A 21379-nucleotide genomic window follows, 5' to 3' on the forward strand; every position below is an offset into this window, starting at 1 on the left:
ACTTCGTTTCACCAAACCCTGCGCAGTTGTTAACGTTGTGCATTGTGTATTGACGATGGAGAACCAACGGGTTCCAAGGTTAGGAGCCACTACTCTAGATGATTTAAAAGTGCGCACACAGCTTGAAGGTACATCCACATCGGGGCCCCCCGACCGGTGCCGACCCCTGGCTCCCAGGACCCCCCCCCCTCCCCTCCCTCCCCTTGCTCCTCCGTCCTGGCTGCGATTTCGCGACGATGAGCGACGAGTCTCCCTGTCACTCCGCCGCGGCGTTGCAGATGAGCTCTGTGGGGATCACGGAGAACGTGCGGGGGGACAGCCGCAAGTTCGAGATCTGGTGTTCACGGCGGGAGCAAGTCTACATTATCCAGGTGAGCCACGCCGCGCGATGGGATCGGCCCGTGGCGAGGGTTTGCGTGGTTTTTCACGCTGCCGATGCCTCCGTGCGTGTGTGTGTTTGTGCGGGGAGCGGTGGCGTGGCGGTTAGCGCTGCGATGTGCCACGAACACGGTGACCCGAGTTCGATTCCCGCTCACGGCCAACGCCGGTGACAATTATCTAAACAGGTCCCAGCCTCAAATGAGTAACTGGTGAGGTGTGTGGAGACAAAGGGCGTGGTGCTGGATACCCACCCCCTCGTGTGCCGTGCTGGCCTTTATAGGTGCTCGCTAACAGTCTGTGAAAGCTACACGGGGGAGTTTTTGTTTGTCTGCGTCTCATGCGTGACATGGTACAAACAAGCCAATGAGAACCGAATCTTGAGTTTATGTACGGACGTTGAACTTCCTTCCCGCTGTACGTAGCCAACCGTGCTAATCGGATGTTGACTTCAAGAAAGTAGTTCGTGTAAGAATATAAGAATAGGATTGACCCTTTATGGCAATAAAACAGGTGTTAAAATTTTGATTGAAAGCTTTCGTAACTGCAGGGAATATTATGATATTTTTATTATTTTATTATTTCCCTTCTAGATGTTAAAACACCAAACAGGTGTTAAGATGTTAAAACAACAAACAGAAACCTTTTGCAGGGAATCGTGTCTGCATTAACCACACATACAAAAAACATGATCTGGTAGTCTATGATGATGCATTGCCTTTGAAACTGATTGGTCCACACCAGAGACAGCTTTCTTTAGAGCCTCGTCTCAAACGGCGTTAGACCAGAGGACGACGCCAAACGGCGACCAGCACAAGGACAATGCCACTTTCATCTTCTTGGTTCTTTCGGTAAAGTCATCACGTAGAATGGAAATAATAAAATAATAAAACATAATAAAATAATTCTCACGACGTTTCGGCCACAACGCAAGCAGCCGTCCTCAGGTGGAGAACAGGTCTGTCGAGGAGACAGAGTCTACGTGACTTTACCGAAAGAACCAAGAAGATGAATCCCTGCAGTCACGAAAGCTTTAAATCGACAATGCCACTGTCAGGGCTTTGAGAGCTCGCGGCGAGCAGCTCCATCATGGGACCCCCCTTGCCAGTATCAAAATACAAGAATAGATTTTACCCTTTCTGGCAATAAAGCAGTTGTGTTAAGATGTTAAAACACCAAACAGAAACCTTTTGCAAGGAATCAATGTCTTCATTCATCATCGTGGGAGGTGTCGTGATGATGAATGTAGTTCGTAGTCGACCGCTCGGAAACCGCGTCACGACGGCACGCCTTTTTCCGCGTTGTGCGAAAAGCGTTCCCGAATAGGGGAGAGAAGGGCCGTTGATCGCGAAAGCGCGTCGCGGTGTTCACACCGCGTCGCGGTGTGAACACCGCGACGCGCTAAACGAGGACCCCCGCCCCGTTAATGGCAACTCACTTGGGTAGCTTGTGGATAGTCCAGCAGGTGGCGCGGGTGCCCACGCAGAAAGGACTGTACAGGGACTCCCCTCGACTTGCAAACAAATCGCCTTACGAACTTTCAGAGATACGAACAAACCTGGTCCGTATGTCCAGTTGCCTGTTCGGATCGATAGGTGGCGGTGGTGGCATCTACATCTGCAGAACGTGAAGAACCAGTGGCATCTACATCTGCAGAACGTGAAGAACCAGTGGCATCTACATCTACAGAATGTGAAGAACCAGTGGCATCTACATCTGCAGAACGTGAAGAACCAGTGGCATCTACATCTGCAGAACGTGAAGAACCAGTGGCATCTACATCTACAGAACGTGAAGAACCAGTGGCATCTACATCTGCAGAACGTGAAGAACCAGTGGCATCTACATTTGCAGAACGTGAAGAACCAGTGGCATCTACATCTGCAGAACGTGAAGAACCAGTGGCATCTACATCTGCAGAACGTGAAGAACCAGTGGCATCTACATCTGCAGAACGTGAAGAACCAGTGGCATCTACATCTACAGAATGTGAAGAACCAGTGGCATCTACATCTACAGAACGTGAAGAACCAGTGGCATCTACATCTACAGAATGTGAAGAACCAGTGGCATCTACATCTGCAGAACGTGAAGAACCAGTGGCATCTACATCTACAGAATGTGAAGAACCAGTGGCATCTACATCTGCAGAACGTGAAGAACCAGTGGCATCTACATCTACAGAATGTGAAGAACCAGTGGCATCTATATCTACAGAACGTGAAGAACCAGTGGCATCTACATCTGTAGAACGTGAAGAACTAGTGGCATCTACATATACAGAATGTGAAGAACCAGTGGCATCTACATCTACAGAACGTGAAGAACCAGTGGCATCTACATCTGCAGAACGTGAAGAACCAGCGGCATCTACATCTGCAGAACGTGAAGAACCAGTGGCATCTGCATCTACAGAACGTGAAGAACCAGCGGCAGCTACATCTGCAGAACGTGAAGAACCAGTGGCATCTTCATCTGCAGAACGTGAAGAACCAGTGGCATTTACATCTGCAGAACGTGAAGAACCAGTGGCATCTACATCTACAGAACGTGAAGAACCAGTGGCATCTACATCTGCAGAACGTGAAGAACCAGTGGCATTTACATCTGCAGAACGTGAAGAACCAGTGGCATCTACATCTGCAGAACGTGAAGAACCAGCGGCATCTACATCTGCAGAACGTGAAGAACCAGTGGCATCTACATCTACAGAACGTGAAGAACCAATGGCATCTATACCTGCAGAACATTAAGAACCAGTGGCATCCACATCTACAGGAGATTATACAACTTGTAAAGCCATTCCCCGTGTTTAGTGTACATGCCGTACAGTGTGACAGACCTTTACTCATTGGCTGTGTCGGGTGGTGGCGGGTTTATCGACACAACAATTATATTTCCGCGATCTAGCCCATAAAAAAATCTATGTTATGGACTGTGGCTTGTGTCTCGAATTTGCAACGTATGCAGGAGATGTGGGCTCATCGGCCTGGTTGTAGATGTTCTGATGCGGTTCATGGTTCCACCAGTGTCTTTGAGGAATGCCATTGGTGTGTTACTGCCAATGGGTGTGTCACTGCCAATGGGTGTGTCACTGCCAATGGGTGCGTCGCTGTTGTGCCCACAGGCCCCGTCCAACGAAGAGAAGTCTGCGTGGGTGAGCGAGATACGGAAGCTGCTCACCATGCAGCTGCAGGCCTGCAAAGGTGGGACGACGCACCCCGTCGCTTGCAAACCCACGTGCCCAGGGCATCGCTTCAGGGTGGCCTAGGAGATGTTGACTACCTCGCCTCTCAGTGGGATGTCCCCATTGGGGTGGCTAGGAGATGTTGACTACCTCTCCTCTCAGCGGGATGTCCCCATAGGGGTGGCTAGGAGATGTTGACTACCTCTCCTCTCAGCGGGATGTCTCCATAGGGGTGGCTAGGAGATGTTGACTACCTCGCCTCTCAGTGGGATGTCCACATGGGGGTGGCTAGGAGATGTTGACTACCTCTCCTCTCAGCGGGATGTCCCCATAGGGGTGGCTAGGAGATGTTGACTACCTCTCCTCTCAGCGGGATGTCCCCATAGGGGTGGCTAGGAGATGTTGACTACCTCGCCTCTCAGTGGGATGTCCACATGGGGGTGGCTAGGAGATGTTGACTACCTCTCCTCTCAGCGGGATGTCCCCATAGGGGTGGCTAGGAGATGTTGACTACCTCTCCTCTCAGCGGGATGTCCCCATAGGGGTGGCTAGGAGATGTTGACTACCTCGCCTCTCAGTGGGATGTCCACATGGGGGTGGCTAGGAGATGTTGACTACCTCTCCTCTCAGCGGGATGTCTCCATAGGGGTGGCTAGGAGATGTTGACTCCCTCTCCTCTCAGCGGGATGTCCCCATAGGGGTGGCTAGGAGATGTTGACTACCTCGCCTCTCAGTGGGATGTCCACATGGGGGTGGCTAGGAGATGTTGACTACCTCTCCTCTCAGCGGGATGTCCCCATAGGGGTGGCTAGGAGATGTTGACTACCTTGCCTGGGAAACAGGAGGTCGTGGGTTCGACCCCCAAGTGCACTCTTGAGGAGCAAGAGTGCACCTCGTCGGAAAACTGCCGACGTTTTTCTTTTGCTTTTGTACACGCGTGCGCCGTTTGACGGTAGCCCACGACGTCGACTTGCCGACGAAGGGTTTTTTTTGTTTTGTCCAGCCTGGTGGAAGGCGGGGGGGGTGAGATACGGGCAGGTGAATCGAGTTTAACACGTAGGCTGAGTTTAACACGTAGGCTTTCGCGGCCAATATTATTCATAATCAAGGTTTCTGGGTCAGATCGCGTTATTTATAAATGTGTCGTAACCCTCCACCACACGACACGGCCAAACAGTAAAAAAAAGTGTCACGTTGACAAAAGACAAATAGTTCCCTACTTTAAGCCCACCGGTGTGTTAAAGAGTGAATCCATAGCATTTACAATTTTTGAGTACGACGTTTCGCTGGCAATTACATCCAGCATCATCGGGCAATTCGCCAGAATAGTGAAGCCCTCATTTGCTCCCGGTCTTAAATAGAGCAGCAGTTAATTATATAATAGATTGGTAATCAGTCAATTGTTATGATTAGTAATGAGTTCTAGATTTGAAGCTTTCGTGACTGCAAGGATTCATACTCTTAGGTTTTTTCGGTAAAGTCACGTAGGTAAAAAATGAAATTAAAATTAATACATATTATTATTTTATTTTTATTAATTTCATTTTTTACCTACATGACTTTACCGAAAAAACCTAAGAGTAGTAATGAGTTGCAGATTAGTAATTAGTTGTAATGTGTGTTCTTGTAATTATCTGCTACGTTAGTAATCAGTTAATTAGTATGTGTTTAAATTTCGATTTAAAGCTTTCGTGACTGCAGGGATTCATCTTCTTGGTTCTTTCGGTAAAGTCACCACGTAGAAGGGAAGTAATAAAATAATAAAAATAAAACATAAGAAAATACAATCCTCACGACGTTTCGGCCACAACGCAAGCAGCCGTCCTCAGGTGAAGAACAGGTCTGTCGGAAAGACAGCGTCTGAATGAGCACAACCAAGCTTGGCAGCGTATATTTAACCTGAGGACGGCTGCTTGCGTTGTGGCAGAAACGTCGTGAGAATTGTATTTTATTATGTTTCATTTTTATTATTTTATTATTTCCCTTCTACGTGACTTTATCGAAAGAACCAAGAAGATAGTATGTGTTTCCCCTATAAGGAATCGACCCTCCCCGAGAGGTGGGGCCTGAACTCGCAAACGCTTCCATCGCGAAGTTTCGCACCGCGCGGTAACGATCCCCATGCTCTTGCCGTTGCAGAAGAAGTCAAGCAAGTTTACTGCACGCCGTCTTCTCCCATACTCAACCGAGGGTAAATCTCTCTCTGGAAATCGTCTCCAAGCCTCCCCGTAAATCACGCTTGACCTTCTGTGTGTGTGAGGCCACGCCCCTCTACCCCGTTTGCCGCCGCCCACTTCGAAAACAGACTCCGCTGCTCCTCCTCCGTGCAGCATCGGTGTCGCGGCCCTGATGCGGCCTCTTTCTCCCCATCCTCATCTCTCCTGACCCCCTTTGGTCCTGTTTTTCCATTCAGGATCCAGCGTTGGCGAGATGTTAACCACCTCGCCTGGTAAGCAGGAGGTCGTGGGTTCGATCCCGACCCTGACACCTGCTGTATATTTGGAGTTTGCGTCTCTCTCTCTCTCTCTGCCTGTGGTCGCGTGGATTTTTCGCCGGGTCCTCCGGTTTTTCCCTCCACATTTAGAATCGACATCACGCATTTAGAGTATTTGGCTGCTTTACATTTCCACGCGATAAGCCACTTCATTCGGCTATCATCTCCAACACACCGGTGTGCTGTACTAGTAACGAATTGGCATGTTTTGTTTACGTGACAAACGCTTACTAATTGGCTGTGTTGGGTGGTGGCAGGTTTAATGACACATTTATATTTACGCGATCTAACCCAAAAAGAAAACGCTTTATTATGGAGCGGTGAATATAAACGAGCTCACAATGTCGCCACCGCCTCTGTCGTCAACGCTGTCAGGCGGACGTGGCAGAAATAGAAATCGGTAAAGGGGCCCGAACATTATCTACTTTGCATAACCCCCGAACTCGGAAAGTGAAAATTGACCGCCACTTAAATCGTAAAAATATTTCCCAACACTTAAATGAGGTAAGTTTTTTTTTCTTTTTTCTCCCAGCCTAACTTTGCCTTGCGAGTCTTGCGTCAGAGTTGAACGTGGCACAGCGAACCTCAACTTTGTTTCCGGAAAAGATAACTTTTTAACGGGCAGTCGTTAGATAAAAAAACAATACTTTTAGAAGCGTGACGACAGCGCTTTCAGAGTCGCCGTTGCCATTACTGCGGAGAGGGGATAAAGCGCGGCTATTTCGGGCGGCAATAGCACGCCAGCAATAGCGCCGGGCAATGTCAAGTCGTGGTTGATCGATGGTGCAGCACTCGCTGATTCACTCCTAAGTCAATCACGGGTGGCCTGAAATCCAGATTCTGACTCAGAACCTGAGGGGTGACAATTTAGGGCGTTGTAACAACCCGCGTTCCGCTGAGCCATCCCATTTTGCAAGGTTTAAAAAAAAACGTTCAATTTGTTGCCCGGCTATTAAAGTAAACTCTTAGCCCCGAGGTTCGGTGAGGCTTTTCTAGATAAAAAAAAAAAGTACGGTGATATTAACACGCACAAAAAAAGCAATGGCCTATTTATTCTGACGTGAGGCACCCAGTTGCTCCCTCGCTATACGCGCTCACCTCCTCGTAACGCTCGCATCACGACCGCCGTGCTTGCTGGTCCCATTGCTGTTCCCACGGAATTTCACTCGTTGATTCCTCCGCCCGTGTCGAGGTATCCTGTTCAACCAAGCAAAGCCGTGCGTGTTTCCACGTTCCGTGAACTCCGGTCGTCCTCGCGGCGGTGGCGGCGGCGGCTTTAGTCTATTCTTTGGTTCTTTCGGTAAAGTGACGTATAAAGATAAAATAATAAATTAAATACTAGCATACGACGTTTCGATTGCAACACAAGCAATCATCATCAGGTATAAATGAAATAGAAACACAAATCTAGTCTACTTAGAAATGTAATGTAATACAACAGAGAGTCGGATAACATAACAGTCAACACACTCTCTGTTGTATCACATTACATTTCTAAGAATACTAGATTTGTGTTTCTATTTCATTTATACCTGATGACGATTGCTTGTGTTGCAATCGAAACGTCGTATGCTAGTATTTAATTTATTATTTTATCTTTATACGTGACTTTACCGAAAGAACCAAAGAATAATTCCTGCAGTCACGAAAGCTCCAAAATTAGGCTTTAGTCTAGCCCGCCGTCAAACAAAGAAGGGCGGTCACCACCATCGCGCGTCCGCGGCCGTCTGGAACGCTCTTCCTTTCCGATATATGGAAGTCGCTGGAGCCGTGCAATCGTCAATCTCGATTAATAAACTCGCTTGTTTAGAGACGCGTTTTGCATCGGGTTTTTTTGTCCTTCCCCCGCACCTCTCATTAGCACGGTTAGCTACGTCCGGTGCGAAATAGGTTCAACGCAACACACACACACATCCTCCTCCTCAATGGAAGTCCAATCGGATGTGTGTGCCCGACTATCCCTACCACTCTGCTTTTCAATTCCAAACCCCAAGTTGTCACCTCGGCTTTACCGGCGTGTCCCGCCCAAAGGCGACGTTTCTTTCAGTCGCCACCACGTTGAACTCCCGCGTGCGTACGCGCGTTACCACGTTTCCCCTTTCATGCCTCAGAAGTGCAATTTAGAAGCGTTCCTCGGTGCGGCCGTCGCAGCTTGTGTCCCATTTTCTCTGCGGCGCTGCCCGCGTTCCCGATCCATTCGCGTCGGAGCAGGGTGCGTAGCGACCCGCCGATTGAAACGCTCTTCGGCGCACGCTGATTTGTCGACGTCCCCCACTTATCGCTCCGCGAAACCTTGACGTGTGCACGTTCTCCGGACGCTGGTCGAACTTAAAATGGCGGTTATTTCTGTTGTCGTCTTCATTCGACAGGACGAGGAAGTCTGAGTTTTCCAAGTTTGAGCTGGGCAGCCCAAAGGCGGCGTTTCGTATGCAGAGCATAACCTGTTCGCCGAACATGCCTCTCAACAACAGAGGTAATGCATTCCCCACACCTCCACATCCAATGCCTATAGCAAGAGATAAAGGCGCAGCCCTGCAATTTGCCTGCTCATGCCACTGCTGGCGGAAGGGCCTTCAGGTAATTTTGCCTGCTCTTCAATGCTGGCCCAGACGTCTTGGAAGAGGTGGGCTGTGTATTTGGAGATTGCGTGTCTCTCTCTCTCTCTCCCCGTGATCGCGTGGATTTTTCTCAGGGTCCTCCGGTTTTTCCCCTCCACATTCAGAATCGACGTCGCCACGCGTATTCTCGAGTATTTGGCTGCTGTGAATGATAAGCCACCGCCTCATAATGACAAGCCACTTCATTGAGCTGGCATTTGTGACAGCGAGGACGCTTCTGAAAAAGAGCTATGTAGCTCAGTTGGGTGTTAACCTGGGAAAATAAAAAAAACAAGTTTAATAAAATGTAGTTGTTATATATTGCATGGTCTGTTCTGGGTGACCATCGTCACTGCACACCGCCTGGAGCATTTTTTGTTTTCCCCCAAAAAATTGGTGGGATCAACCCACATTTTACCCCACCACACGCAACCCCCGCAAGGTCCGTCTAGCGGTGCCGTACCCATCGATAATGACGTCTGGGTGGACAGAGGCAGAAGGGGGCGGTGGATTCAAGAAACTAAACCCCATTTGTTTCACCCTCTCCGCGCCGGGATTTTAAAAAAATCGAACCGGCGACCTTTGGGATCGCGAGCGCCTGGCTTGAGATAACCGTTGCACCGCGGCTGAATCCCACAATCTCGGGTGGTTAACGGAAATCAGACCTCCCTTCCCCCCCCCCCCCCAATATTTTTTGGAACCTTTGCCCCCCCCCTGCCCCGCCCCCCAGTGCTCTGCTAAGCTCCTTGAACTGAGGTGCACTTTGGTCACAATTTTGCCAATTGCACAATTTGTAAGACCTCACCGAATCGAAGGCCGAAAACGCTTACGCCTGGAATCTGTGCTTCGAGAGCAGTGTTCTGGGCCCTTGAGGTGAAATCTCAACCCTTGAGTGACCTGGCACAGTGGTGATGATGATGCTGATGATGCAAATCAGAGATACTGCCCATCACGGATGGCAGTATGTACGTTGAAATTCGTTCGCACCGTACGTTCGCCAACCGTGCTAATCGGAGGGGCGCGGTGGCACCGTGGGTAACACCTGTGGTGGTTCGTAGCAAGAAGGGCACCTTTTCTGTGTGGAGTTTGTATGTTCTCCTCCGGTCCTCTATGGGATTTCTCCTGGGTTCTCTAGTTTCCTACCACAGCTTGAAGCTCCGACGTTGTTCCCCGTACCGCAATTGCACAATTTTGTAAGACCTCACCGACTCAAAGGCCGCAGCTCACACGTGGAAGAAAACTTTGCGAGCCTTCTTAAAGTCCAGTTATCTGAGACCTTGAGGTGAAATCTCAACCCTTGAGTGACCTGGCACAGTGGTGATGATGATGATGATGATGCAAATCAGAGATACTGCCCATCTGGGATTTTAGCTATGGCAGGAAACAAGAAATACCGGGAGAAAAATCCCATAGAGAACAGGAAGAGAACATACAAACTCCACACAGAACAGGTTCCCGAGTTAGGAATCGAACCCAGGCCCTTCTCGCTATGAACCACAAGTGTGACCCACTGTCCCACCCAGCACCTCCGATGAGTACCCGTGCCTCCGATTAGCACGGTTGGCTACGTACGGTGCGAAAGAAGTTCAACATACGTGTGTACTTAGACTCACACGGGGGACCCATGGACTCGCGCAGAGACCCATAGACTCACACAGAGACCCATAGACTCACACAGAGACCCATAGACTCACACAGAGACCCATAGACTCGCGCAGAGACCCATAGACTCGCACAGAGACCCATAGACTCGCGCAGAGACCCATAGACTCACACAGAGACCCATAGACTCGCACAGAGACCCATAGACTCACACAGAGACCCATAGACTCGCACAGAGACCCATAGACTTGCACAGAGACCCATAGACTCACACAGAGACCCATAGACTCGCGCAGAGACCCATAGACTCGCGCAGAGACCCATAGACTCGCGCAGAGACCCATAGACTCGCACAGAGACCCATAGACTCGCACAGAGACCCATAGACTCACACAGAGACCCATAGACTCGCGCAGAGACCCATAGACTCGCACAGAGACCCATAGACTCGCACAGAGACCCATAGACTCACACAGAGACCCATAGACTTGCACAGAGACCCATAGTTTGTTGTCCTTCCCCCGCACCTCCGATTAACACGGTCGGCCACGTGCGGCATGAAAGAAGTTCAACGTACATCCATACGTACGTAACATAAAATAAATCTCCATTTGAGTCGACGCCCCCCCAAACAATATTTTTTGACCCGCCTGCCCGATGCCCTCCACCCCCCCCCACCCTCACAGGGTTTGCCAAGCGGCGGATGAGCGCCCAGGAGACGGTGAATCGGAGCGAGGATGAGTGGCCCCTGGGTGAGTTGTGGCCACGCGTGAACGCGAACTTTCCCCCCCATCCCACGCAGACGCCTCCTTGCTGCGATCGGCCCGTGTCCGCCCGCGCCCCGCCTTTCGTGCTCGCGGAGAGATTGCGGTCGGCCAGGAGGGCGACTTTGCCCCCCCCCCCACTCCGGGAAGGCTGGGGCCTGACCTCCCTTGCGCGTCGACTGCGCGGCGTTTAGAGCGGAGATATGCGGCGCGTGCGGTCGTGCATCGTGTAAATCTTTATTTGATTGGCGATAAAGCGTGCTAAAAAAAAGCAAAAGCGAACGGGTGTTGAAGTCATTCGTGGCCGAGGGGATAAGAAGAGAGAGAGGGCAGAAAACATCTTCAAGGGAAAACAAAATTGACGCTCGGACAAATAAAGTCACAATCACGAGAATTGCCCAAATCATCTGATGAACCAGAAGCTTGCCACTGATCAACAATCACCGCAACTTCTCTTGGTCAAGTTCACCAAATCTCTTGTGGAGACAAATCTACGAACGGACCAAAGACAAAGAACCCCCGTATAGCCTTAACAGACTGTTGGGGCAAGTGCTGTTCGCAAGCACCTATGAAGGCTGAAAAGACACACGAGGGGGTGGGTGGCCAACAGCACGCCTCACCAGGTGCTCATTTGAGACTGGGTCGACCTCGGGGGAGGAGGACCCATGATGGGTTCAGGATAACCGTCACCGGTGTTGGCCGTGAGCGGGAATCGAACTCGGGTCGCCGGGTTCGTGGCGCAGCGTAGCGCTAACCGCTGCACCACCGCTCCCCACCAACGGAGACCGCACGCCCGCTCACACGCATGTCAGCGCTTCCCTCGCGGCCGCTCGGAGATGCTCCGGTGCAGCCGCGTGATTTACGCGCGACACACGATCGCGCGACCGGTGCGCACAACCCCCGCTCGGACGTGCGGGCGAGAAACGCGGAGGAGCGGCGGCTGGCACGGAAAGCGAAAGCTGCAAAAGTTTCGCGCGAAAGGGGCGCCCGGGAGGGACGCGGGCGTGCCTGCAATTCCGTCGAGAGACAGAAGAGAAGAAAAAAAACGTGGATCGGTAAATGGACACCGCAGGTTGATTCGGCCCATTCGAACCGTCGAGAAAAGAAGAGTTAAAGCGCGTGCTTGGGCAGGAACACACGTCGCCAGTAGGGAAGATTGCCGGCGGCCGAGAGTAACTAACGCCGCGTCCGACCTTTGACAGGCGCTCGCTAAACAACGCTTGAACCCCCCCCCTCCCCCCCCCGTGGCATCCTATGAGACTGAACCTGAACGAAGAGACGTTCGCCGGTGTTGTTGTCTTTGTGTCCGTGCGTGTGTCTTAATTGCTCACCTTTGCAGGCTACAGACGGTCGCGGCTCAGCTCGCAGGAGCTGATAGACCGAAGTGAGCATCCCTGGCTGCAGGGTGAGGAGAAGGGAACAGGCGTCGTTCTCATTTGCGCTACCCGGGGGATTTATTTTTCTCATACCCCTCATAACGAGCAAACATCATCCGCCGTCGTCCATGAGAATACCACGGTGGTCGAGATGTTGACTACCTCGCCTGGTATACAGGAGGTCGTGGGAGTTTGGATGTCTCTCTCTCTCTCTCTCCCCGTGGTCGCGTGGATTTGTCTCCGCGTCGTCCGTTTGATCCCTCCACGTTTAGAATCGACATCACGCGTATGGAGTTGTTTGGCTGCTGTAAATTTCCGCGCGATAAGCCACTTCGTAGAGGCTATCGTTTGATGCCAGGTCGCTTCTGAATAAGAGCTACATAGCTCAAGTGGGCCTTACCTGGTAAAATAAAATAATAGTAAAAAGTAATAATCTGCTTCTGTGAGCCATTATCTAACGTCAAGTGTAGCACTGGTGAAAATTAGTAAACAATTCTTGATCTCATGATGTGATGCCGACAGCACAGCCGGTGTATACAATTGGGAACAAATGACAATAACAACACGCGCTGATGCTGCAAAGCATTATGGGAAACGCCATAATACTTTTCGCACCCTGCGCTGGTGTGCGTTGGCAGCCCATAACAATTTAACTCACCGGTTAATCTTTAATTTAAAAACATTTCAGTTGGCATCGAAATTCCCTGACGAGGACAAAAATTTTACTTTTAAACGGCCGCAAAGCTTTCGTTGTAATTCTATCAGTATATTTTTGCACCTTGACAATTAACGCTGGCAAAATATACTAATAGGGTTTTTTCCCTTTTTTCTGGCAACAAAACTGACACCTTTTGCAAGGAATCATGCTTACATTAACCACAATACTTGCAGTCAAATGCAAACAAAAAACAATACTCTGATCATTTATGCATTGTCTTTGAAACTGATTGGTCCACACCAGAGACAGCTTTCTTTAGAGCCTAGTCTCATATGGTGTTCGACCAGATGACGCCAAAAGGCGCACAGTTCAAAGACAACGCACTACCAGAGTAATGAGAGCTCGCGGTGAGCAATGCATAAATTATCAGAGTATTGTTTTTTGTTTGCATTTGACTGCAGGTATTGTGGTTAATGTAAGCATGATTCCTTGCAAAAGGTGTCAGTTTTGTTGCCAGAAAAAAGGGGAAAAACCCTATTAGTATATTTTGGTACTGGCAAAGGAGGTCCCATGATGTTGGCAAAGTAGTTCCCTTGGTCCCAACGGAATCAGGATACTTATTTATTATACCGGTGGAATCCGTTGAGCTCGCAAAGCGCCAGCGCGCTCTCCCGTTGTTCCCACTTCGCGCACCTCCAGAAAACGGCCGAGGGGAAAAATACCCTCGGCAGCTCCCGCCAGCGAGCGGTCAGTTCCCATGGACTTGCGGTCGATGATCACCTCGCTCATTATGAAACTGTCGTTTTTCCCCCGTTCCGAACCCTGCGGATCCACTTTGGGCCACTTGTTTCTTCGCCAGGCTCTTTCATTTCAGTGGGAATGCTCCATCTCCTGGACTTGGCTTATCCAGCTTTGGTGTGTTTGTGTGTGCGTGGTGGTGTGTAAGTTCAATACCTGGTAACGCATGCTCAATGTGAAGTTCATCGTCGTCGTCGTCGTCGTCATCATCCCGTGCAAGCAAATGATTCTGGGCCATCGGCAGATCGCGGTGTGTTTTGCCAACAGCAGTGGCGTAGCTGTAAAGTATGCAGGCGGTGCAACTGCTCTGGGACCCACAGATCCGGAGGTTCCCAAGTTGCCGGATCATAAAGAGGGGCAGAAATCAAATGGTGGGGATGGGGGCATTGAATTCCTTGTCCCAGAGCCCTCGCCAATCACTCCTGCGCCACTGCCGAACAGGCATGCGCCGCCGGATTGTCAGGCATGTAACGATTCACTTCCCAGCGTTTACAAATGAATTGTCGCGATTGAGAGTCGTGATTCCGTTCCCTTTGTGTTACAGACGCATTAGCGTTGTCTCTCTCGTATGTAATACGCGAGTCTCTCATTTGTAGCTTTGCCTCGTCTCATTTTGTATTGTCTCATTCGGTCGCTCTCTGTCTCTCTCGTCCCCCGTTCATACAATTCGTTCCGTCTCTTTTTTCCCTGTCCATCTTCGTTTGCGGTCTTAGCTTCTTTTCCATCGTATCGTTCGTCTCGTCTGTCTCTTCTCACGTGCCTGACGGTGCTGTGTCCCACGTTCGCACCTTCACTGGTTCGTTCATGTAAGCCCACGCGTACGTCCCATGTGCAATTTCACGAAAAAAATCGAGTCCCTCGCGCATCGTCAGCCAAAAGGATCGATTTTGATCGACGAATCGAAGCATCGTTACATGCCTGCTGGTCGCTGATGACTCTAGCGCGCGCGCGCACGCACGCGTGCTTGTGACGTACATTGCCACATGCCCGGACACTACTGGCGCAAGCAGCAGGCTGTCATAAGCGTAGAAACAATTTACCGATTTTTTTTATTATTTGCAGAGCTGATTTCTCGTCGCTTTGCAGAATTTTCGGGACACCGTCTGTTCTCCCGTAACGCGGCGAGCGGGATAGTTGCGTTCCTGACGAGCACCTCGTCATGTAAGAATCGCGTTATAATAAATAACATAAAATAGCGGGGTAAAGCGCAATCCGTGATGACACCGTGAGACGCGTACGCAGGCCGAACAAAGACTGAGGCGCGTGTGGGTAGCATCTAGAAGCATCCAGCAGCATCCCGACACCCTTTTGTGATGCCACACTGAGGCAGCCGCGCAACCGCCTATTCCGACACGCGCGACGGAGTTTCCGTTCGCCCGAACGCGTTACATATCCATTTTGCATCCGCGTTAGAAGCAACAACGCGTTCTCACGCACGTTCATCTCGTCGTTTACCCCAATTCGCGTCGTGAAAGCACTCGGCGTTACGGGAGAACAGACTGCAAAGCGAAAAATGCCGAAACGTATTTTTCGACTCGGTCTACGCCGTGAAAATCGCTACGCGGTGGTAAAAGCGATTTTAGAAACACGGCAGCCTGCCGACCGCTGCTTTCGGTACGGTGGGCATGTGATATCGGTGTGCGCGTACGTGTTTTACCCGGGTTATACGCAGGTGTGCGGGTAACAGTACAGGTGTCGCAGGTGTTTTTCGCAGGTGTGCATGCTACGTGGTGCAGAGCGAAGGGTTAGCTTGGCTGTGGTGTTTTTTTGTCTGACGTGTGTACAGGTGTGTGTTTTTAAGTGCTACAGGTGCATGCCGTACACACTGTGACGGGTTGATAATACACAGGTGCTTGATGTATTGAGATGCATGCCTCCCCTCTAGGCCTCGGCAAGGTAAGGTAAAAGTGTAAAAACAACGAGGCTACCTTCACCCTACCTTTTACCTTACCACAATACAATCACTCTACCCTACCTTTTACCCTTTAGCAGGTAAGGTAAAAGGTAAAAAGCAACGAGCTTACCTTTACCCTACCGTTTACCTTACCACAATACAATCACTCTACCCTACCTTTTACCCTTTAGCAGGTAAGGTAAAAGGTAAAAAGCAACGAGCCTACCCTTTACCCTTACCCCTTGGCATGTCGACACCTTTACCTTTACCCTTTTACCCGGTAAAAAGGGTACAATTACCTTACCTTGCCGAGGCCTACTCCCCTCTATACCTTTATCGATATACAAACTCGTGCTGCATCCAGTGTAATACCCTATACACCCACACACACTGGTGAATGCTACATGCTGATATACAGTACCATACGTCTTGGATAATGCACAGGGTATGTCCCTTTTGTTTTCCCGCGGCTAAATCTCCCCAGAATGCCTCCAGATCTCCTGAAGCGAAGCAATTTCTCGAGGCTGTCTTTCAGTGCCAGGAAGGGTGACCGCCATGCATAACAGCTGCTATAGGCTGCTTGTGTTTTTTGTTTCTTGCCAAGTCGATGCCTGGCGGGAAAACACGTTGTTGCACTTTTAATCTCCCACGGCTCTACGCTCTACGCCCCCCCCCGCCCTCACCACCCGGCCAATGTCCGGCGTGGTGAAGTATGGTCATTGTAATCGGCACTTCCCACCACCGGTTTAGGGCCTCGCCGACAGATAAGCACCATCGCAACGCTCCGTTGGGGCAGGGAGGCCGTTTGAAGTCGCGTGAGCTGATTGGCTGTCGCCCGGTCGGTTACCATCGCGTGACCTCGTTGCCACGTGGCCCAGTTGTTTGTCACGCGGCTTCATCGGTTGTCACGTGAACTGGTCGGTTGCAACGTGGCCCCAGGTTGGTTGTCACGTGACTTGTTAGTTTTTTTTTTTATGCCTTACGGGTGTTGCGTTGGCCGTCGGTCAAACAGGTCTTCGTCGGTCAACTCGTAACAGAACCAGAATCGGAATATTTGTTTATGCTGGAGGAATCCGATGAGCTTAAAGCTCTTTTTCACAGATGTCCAGTAGGGGCAGGTCAGGAAGTTGCAACAAGAACAAACAATACAAACGCACAATAGGAGTGTAAGTAATGGAAAGGTAAACAAATCACTTTTTAAAAATCTCTACAAATAAAACGAAACATTTTTTTTGTGTCTTAACAGGCAAAGCCCAACTGATCTATTAGCTTCTTTTTTCGGAAGCTACCTGGCCACGAATTATAACACCTGGGCCTGTCCCGTCCCCCTCCTGTCAAAGCTAGACCTTCGACACTTCACGCGGCCTCAAGGCCCACCTGACCTGGCACAAGCGCCGCCACTCCGCGACGAACGGCGGCCACTGCCGCCGCCGTCATTGTTGTTGCCGTCGCGTTGTGTCTGCCGCGCTCCGTCACGTGACAATCTGAGAATCTCGGGCCCCCCGCGTTTCCGTGTCTGCCCCCCCCTCCCCCCTCGCCGGCCGTGGCGCCGCGGGCAGCCTGCTCCCCCGGCCACCGGCGCTCCCAGGATCCGTGCGAGCGCTCCGCCGACGGCGGCTGGTCGAGCGGGGAGGAGATGTTCAACGCGTCGGACGGGGAGACGGAGGACGTCGTGGACGAGCAAGCGAACCCCGTGAGCAGAACGTTGCGTTTTAGCTCGTCGGCCGATGTCAGGAAGCCGCTCGGAGCTAACGACTTGTACAATCCCTCTCGTTGATTCACGCAAACTCCGGTTGGCGGACTTTGGCTGGCCACCCAACAAAGACGGTCGCCGTCATCGCAGCGCTTTCGGATGCGCTTCTGCGGCCGTCTGGAACGCTCTTCTTTCCGATATTAGGAAACCGCTGGAGCTATGCATTTCTAAATCATCTAGATAGAAAACTAATTTCTTTAGAACTGATTGTTGTCCTTCCCCCGGGTGGCTACGTACGGTGCGAAATAAATTCAGTGTACATACACACGTGAACAAAACGTGCTAATTAGCTACCCCTTCGGCACATCGGTGCGATTGCGAGTAAACTCACAACATGTACAAGTGATTCTGGTAAATCACCTGATGAAGCTGGTTGTAATCGCCAGCGAAACGTCGAACTCAATTGTAAATGTCTCTCGGCTTTAGGTCAGGAGAATGTTCGCTACACAGGGACGGGGCAACAAGGGGACCGCAATGTTTTGGTGATGATTCTGCTGCTGATGATGATGTTGCTAGCTGGTGATGCCACTGACGATCCTTCTGACGATGCTGATGTTGGTGATGACACTACTGCCCACGGTGCTGCTGCTGATGTTGCTGACGCTGACAGTGCTACTGATGATGCTACATAAATACATCCAACCCGACCTCTGACCCCTATCACCACTGCCCCCCCCCCCTTCCCCACCTGCCACCATCCCCCCTCCACCTACCCCCCCTTTTTACACGAGGAAGAAGTTTAAAGTTTTCAAGAAGGAAGCTACGGCCCATGTGTCGGATGTGTCCCGTGGCGTAATTTAAAAAAAAGTATTTAACACAACCCGTGGTTGTCGTTTTGCACGACCCTCGGAATTCCATTTCGGACGTTCCACGGCCGCATGAGGCCTGCCGCTTTGAAGCGATTGTTTATCCATCGCTGCAGGCATCTTAGCCGCACCCATTGGGTACCAGAAGGGGAATATTGGCAACAACGGCGCCGTGTATCTGGGTGCCTGACCGTTGTGGGTGCCCCGATCCAGGGTCTACCCCTGCTCTGAAGTTTCTTTCAGGGCCCCGCGGTGGCTAGGAGATGTTAACTCCCTCGCCGGGTATACAGGAGCTCGTGGGTTCGATCCCGACCCTGACGCCTGCTGCTGTATATTTGGAGTTTGCGTCTCTCTCTCTCATCATCATCACGGTGGCTAGGAGATGTTGCCTGGTATGCAGGAGGTCGTGGGTTCTATCTTGACCCTGACGCTTGCTTTATATTTGGAGTTTGTGTGTCTCTCTCCCCGTGGTCGGATGGATTTTCTCCGGCTCCTCCGGTTTTTCCCTCCACATTTAGAATCGACGTCACAGCGTTTCGAGTATTTGGCTACTGCTGTAAATTCCCACGTGATGCTGATGATGATGATGCTGATGATGATGACGCTGATGATGATGATGCGCCACTTCTGTTGGGCGATCACCTTGCTCCTGCAAAAGAGCGACATAGCTCAGTGGGCCCTCACCTGGTGAAATAAAAATAGTTTAGCTTCACATTGTATCTGTCACGTCAAGGCAGTGCCCCACCGAATGACCTAAATAGCACGGAGCATCTAAATACTGCATATATACTTATTTATTTTGGCATATATATATATATACACATATAAAACGTCGAACACCCGCAACAAATTCTAGATTTGAAGCTTTCGTGACTGCAAGGCATCATATTCTTAGGTTTTTTCGGTAAAGTCACGTAGGTAAGACATCAAAATTAATGAAAATAAAATAAAAACAATTTTGATGTCTTACCTACGTGACTTTACCGAAAAAACCTAAGAACACCCGCAACAAACACCGCACATGATTATTGTTGCGTAACTGATAAAGGATGAGGTCATGGCTTTAAGAGTACACAGTACACTAGGCGACCACACCTTTAGCAGTAAACCTAAACACAATGTACGTGCGTGTGCGCGCGTGTGTGTGCGCGCGTGTGTGCGCGCGTGTCTGTACGTTGCAGATCTGTAAGGTGTCCGACATCTGCTAGGACGGACGGTCGTTGAGCCCGGCTCGGTCGCTCGCCGGCTCGGCCTCTCGTGGCCACCGCCCGTCCCCCGCCGCACCGCACCGCACCTTCCTCGCACGACGCTGCCACCCCGGGTAACAGCGACCGCCGGCGACAAAAAGGCCGCGGGCGTTCCCTCCCCAAAACCCACGCGGTTCCCACGCGGCGGACGCGCGCCGACGACGAGCCGTTTAGTTTTTTTGTCGGCGCGGAATTCGTCGTTGGAGCGTGCCGCGACTCTCCCGAGAGACGAGCCGTCGCGCCCCGTCGAGCCCCGCCGTTGCCCGCTGAGATCGAGGTGGACGCCGTAAAAGAGCCCCCCGCCGCCCCCCCCCCCCCCACACCGTCTTGTCAAGAGAATGGCTGGGGAGTGCAAGCCGCTTTCCGATTGACGGAGAGTTTCCGGCACGCGGGCGGATCAGGACCGCACAAAGTCACACGCCGCATGAGGTCCTGCGGCCGTGACCTCCGGCGGTTTTTGGCCCCGTCGGCGTTTTGACGGCGCCGGGTTCACGTTCGCCAGATCGCGAAGAGTGCCGTGATTTTTCTTCTCTTCTTCTCTTTTTCTTTCTGCCGGACGTTTTGGTGAACACCGCTTGTTGGACTCGCGGACACCGGAGTTGACGTCCATTCCACTACAATCAGAGACTGGTGCTCGGATCCGATTTAAAAGTGCACTTTCTTTCCCACCCACGTGCGTGTGTCCTGCTGGCGAGGCAGTCCGTCACTCTCTCCTTCGTCGTGCTCGATGTGCGTCGAGCCGGCAAGGTGGTGCACGGCTATAATCCAATCCAATCGTCGTCGAGACAAACTCGTGCAGTAAGGTGGAGTTTATTTAATCGCCGAATGAAGAAGAAACAAAAAATAATAACAATGCATAAATATCGGCCCCAAACTGGCCGTTCTGATGAAAATGTTCGACACTTTTTGTACCGGTTTTGTACTCTTGTAAACTTTCACCCGTATTTATTCTTGCATTTACGCCAGGTACCCCTTGCAAAAAGATACCACCCTCCTCATGTATTAGCAGGGCTTGCTTGGACTGGTTTCAACTTCAGTGAGCCTGCTCAGTCAGGTGCCCTGATGAAACTGGCAGGAACAGCAACAGACGAGGGATGATTGGTGGCCACACCCACCTTCCTCACTTATCGACTTTATCGTAAGATTTCGTCCGACGAGCGTAGCGAATTAATTCTAGATTTGAAGCTTTCGTGACTGCAAGGAATCATACTCTTAGGTTTTTTCGGTAAAGTCACGTAGGTAAAAAATAAATAATAAGATAAATAATAAAATAAAAATCATAGAAATTATAATAGATTATTTATATTATTTTTCTTTTATTTATTTTTTACCTACGTGACTTTACCGAAAAAACCTAGCAAATTAACTTTCTAACGGCAAAACGGCTGCGTGTTTTAAAATCTCAAGGAGCACCGCGCTGCAGCGAAAAATGTAATCGCCTCCGGTCTCTTTCTTCACGGAAAAATTCAATCGTTGTCATCGCCACGGACAATCCGCCGTCGGATGAGGGCCCCTCCCCAAGCCGTCGCCATCTCTCGCGGCGTCTGGCGGTGTCGCAGCCTCGCCAGGCCCCCTGAGCAATGAGCCGCATCTCTGCGGTAGGCGCCGCCTTGAACGTTTGGAACATAAAAAAGCAAAGAGGGCTTTGGCAGGGCACGTCGCTGGAAGGGATGAAAGGGCGGTGGTCGAGGCTGAACATTTAAAATATATTTAAACATATCGACCAGACTTATTTGCTGCTGCAAAGCCAGTAGGCCCAAAATACTGGGAACATCTTTTTTTTGTTTAATGGAGCTACGGAACAGAAGGTGATTAATTTTAAAGT

General features: G+C 50.7%; 1 protein-coding gene across 8 annotated transcripts in view; it reads left to right on the plus strand.

The window, feature by feature from the left end:
• Positions 1–20813, plus strand: part of LOC144950095 (guanine nucleotide exchange factor DBS-like) — a 105456-nt gene extending 84643 nt beyond the window's left edge. For 5 of the 8 annotated variants that reach the window (XM_078880137.1, XM_078880138.1, XM_078880140.1 and 2 more), the window contains exons 23-31: positions 279–371; positions 3506–3584; positions 5705–5756; positions 5979–6014; positions 8429–8532; positions 10945–11010; positions 12362–12427; positions 17308–17441; positions 19489–20812. In XM_078880137.1, the coding sequence (XP_078736263.1) occupies positions 279–371; positions 3506–3584; positions 5705–5756; positions 5979–6014; positions 8429–8532; positions 10945–11010; positions 12362–12427; positions 17308–17441; positions 19489–19515 (657 nt within the window). In that variant the 3' untranslated portion in view covers positions 19516–20812. Of the gene's footprint in view, positions 1–278; positions 372–3505; positions 3585–5704; positions 5757–5978; positions 6015–8428; positions 8533–10944; positions 11011–12361; positions 12428–17307; positions 17442–19488 lie in introns of all 8 variants that reach the window. The other 3 variants (XM_078880141.1, XM_078880143.1, XM_078880142.1) reach the window with 3 other exon arrangements.
• Positions 20814–21379: the final 566 nt, after the last annotated feature.

Source organism: Lampetra fluviatilis, chromosome 56 (genome assembly GCF_964198595.1).
Source record: "Lampetra fluviatilis chromosome 56, kcLamFluv1.1, whole genome shotgun sequence".
NCBI lineage: Eukaryota > Metazoa > Chordata > Hyperoartia > Petromyzontiformes > Petromyzontidae > Lampetra > Lampetra fluviatilis.